Source organism: Palaemon carinicauda, chromosome 39 (assembly GCF_036898095.1).
Source record: "Palaemon carinicauda isolate YSFRI2023 chromosome 39, ASM3689809v2, whole genome shotgun sequence".
Lineage (NCBI taxonomy): Eukaryota > Metazoa > Arthropoda > Malacostraca > Decapoda > Palaemonidae > Palaemon > Palaemon carinicauda.
In genome coordinates this window covers 43,926,026-43,928,525 of record NC_090763.1, presented here as the reverse complement: position 1 = coordinate 43,928,525, position 2,500 = coordinate 43,926,026, and the positions used below count along the sequence as shown (strand labels likewise).

General features: G+C 34.2%; 1 protein-coding gene across 3 annotated transcripts in view; it reads left to right on the top strand.

Moving 5' to 3' along the window:
• LOC137631148 (arrestin homolog) overlaps nucleotides 1-2,500 on the top strand; it is a 742,836-nt gene that overhangs the window by 401,715 nt on the left and 338,621 nt on the right. For 2 of the 3 annotated variants that reach the window (XR_011041865.1, XM_068362847.1), the window contains exon 3: nucleotides 1,958-2,145. Coding sequence is in view for 2 of the 3 variants with exons in the window: in XM_068362847.1 (XP_068218948.1) it covers nucleotides 1,958-2,145 (188 nt within the window). In the remaining variant the exon portion in view is untranslated. The remainder of the gene's footprint in view (nucleotides 1-1,957; nucleotides 2,146-2,500) is intronic. The other variant, XM_068362848.1, reaches the window with a different exon arrangement.

The following is a 2,500-nucleotide window of genomic DNA, read 5'->3' as shown; positions in this document are numbered from 1 at the left end:
ATATATATATATATATAGTCTATCAAGACACTTTGCACATAACTTCTTGTTAATAATTCAACTTTGTTTTGTTCCTAAATACGTATTTTCTTGATTAATGACCTAATAAATTACAGCTTAAAAATACGTTTTTCTTTACTTACTAAATTAATCACCTAATAAATTGCTTCTCCTGGTACCGAGTTTCAGAAACATAATATGGGGTTAAATATTTTTTTTTTTTAATTTGTATTAAAGCATGAGACTTTTTGCAAAGGTGGCTGGAAGCTGCACACCTAAGCGTCAGTAGAAACGAGAATGAAGTTTGGAAATGGGATAAAGCCAAAAGATAAGGCACATAATCTAATTACATTTCGATTAAATTTGTCGCATGGCTATTTTTACAAGTAATTTCTAATTAATATCTCCTTTTTAGTGTATTCATTTATGCTAATGGTCAGTTCCAATAAGGACTCTTTTCTTTCTAAATAGCTTCCATTCTTACGAGAAATATACGCTACCGTAAGATATCTTAATCACTAACGGAAAATAGATATAGGTTTATTGCAATTATTATACAATATATCTGTTTATTTTTTTCATAATTTTCAAACTTTGTTGTTTTATGACATCTCTGAATTTGACCGTTGCCTAATATTTTTATATTAATTTAACCCATAAATATCACGACTGTCTTTAGACATTTTCCTCATGAACCTTTTGTTTCTTTACCAGTTATTTTCAATTTCAAACCTAAAGAAAGCTTCTCATAAATTAAAATATGTATATGTATCTATAAAATCTAGGGTATAAAATGAAAGGATTTAATGAAAGTACTAATTATGCTTTAATTTAGATTTCAAATGTTTAACGGGCTGCTTTGCAACCTGGTTGAAAAAAAAGGGATATGGACAGTAAATTGTATGTACCCTGTTTTATGTATAGGAACCTGGTAACTACCTCCAGCAGTGATAGATGTAATGACAAACATTTCATGAAAAGTAAATTGTAAAATACTAAGCGCTGTTTCTTACTTTTTATTCTCGTAGAATGAGGCCGTAGGATATTTGTAGTTTCCTAAAAGTTAATTATACTTTTAGAATATTCAATTTAGGATAAAGTCTATTATCAAAGGTCAATTAAGATCAACCGTTGTCTTGATAATAACCTTTCAAGAGGTAAATCTTTGCAAAGTCCAGTTAAATACGAAGCTTTTTTCCGATATTTATAAAAGTATGAAGTTAATGATAAAGATATTTTAGGGTTGTTCAATTAGGAATAGAAATATTTTCAGACTTTAATTGACAGCAAAACTTCTATCATTAGTCAACTAAACATGAAGTGCGTGCTGATATGATATAGTAATTAAAATATTAGATTATTGTCATTCTAACGGTTGTTTAAAGGCCGCTCAAGAATGGTAGAGGCAAGGGACAGTGACATTGCTGTACCAAGCAGGACAATGCCCTAGAGACTGACCATATTACATATGATCAGTACCCAAACTCCTCTCTCCACTCAAGTTTGGACCAAGGAGGGCCTGGCAGTGGCTGCTGATGACTCAGTAGATAATCCCATATGCTCCCCCACACCCCCATCCTTAGCTCACAAGGATGGTAAGTTTGCAGCGACCAAAAGAACTAACGAGTTAGAGCGGAACTCACACTACAGTCTGGCAAGCACCAGGCGAGGAAGCTACCCCAGGCCACCATAACCCTAATAATAAACTCTTTTCACTAGTCTAGTAAACATGAAGCTCTATTAATTAATATAGCAATTAGGAGATAGACATTACTTTCACGGTATTTAACTGAAAATAAAAAAAAGACAAAAAACTTTGTTCAATCATTTATTGAAAACCAAATTGATATTAAAAATCTTAAATTAGAAGCTCATCTCACGCACTCTCATTCATCTTCCTTCATATATATATGAATATTAATTCTTCATATCTTTCTCTCCTCCTTTTGTGCTGCAGGGTATTCAAGAAGACGGCGCCCAACGGCAAGATCACCGTCTACGTCGAGAGGAGGGAGCTGTGCATGACGGAGGACGGAATACAGCCCCTCCGAGGAGTCCTGTATGTTGACGCTGATTACGTTAAGGACAGGAAGGTCTTCGGCCAGTTTGTCCTTACTTTCAGATACGGCAGGGAAGATGAAGAGGTAAGGGGCATGATTCCTTCGTAGTGATCGGTATCTTAGAGAGTTACGATTACTGTAAGTTAGTTATAGAAAGGAAGTCTTGTAGTGGTGAGCGGTAAGCTGTCTTGATTAATAAATTCTACATATCGAAGTCTGCTTACCTGTGTAAATGAATATGTAGTAATGTATGTATGGTATGTGTACACACAATCCTATACTTTTATGATATCAGTCATGCGTAAGTCTTTACATGCGTACTGTCGTTGATGCAAGCTTAATGATATCCATTTACGTTCGGTACAAACTGTATTTTACACTAAACCTAAATATGCCAGGAAGTAACATGTTAAGTACTGAGAGAGAGAGAGAGAGAGAGA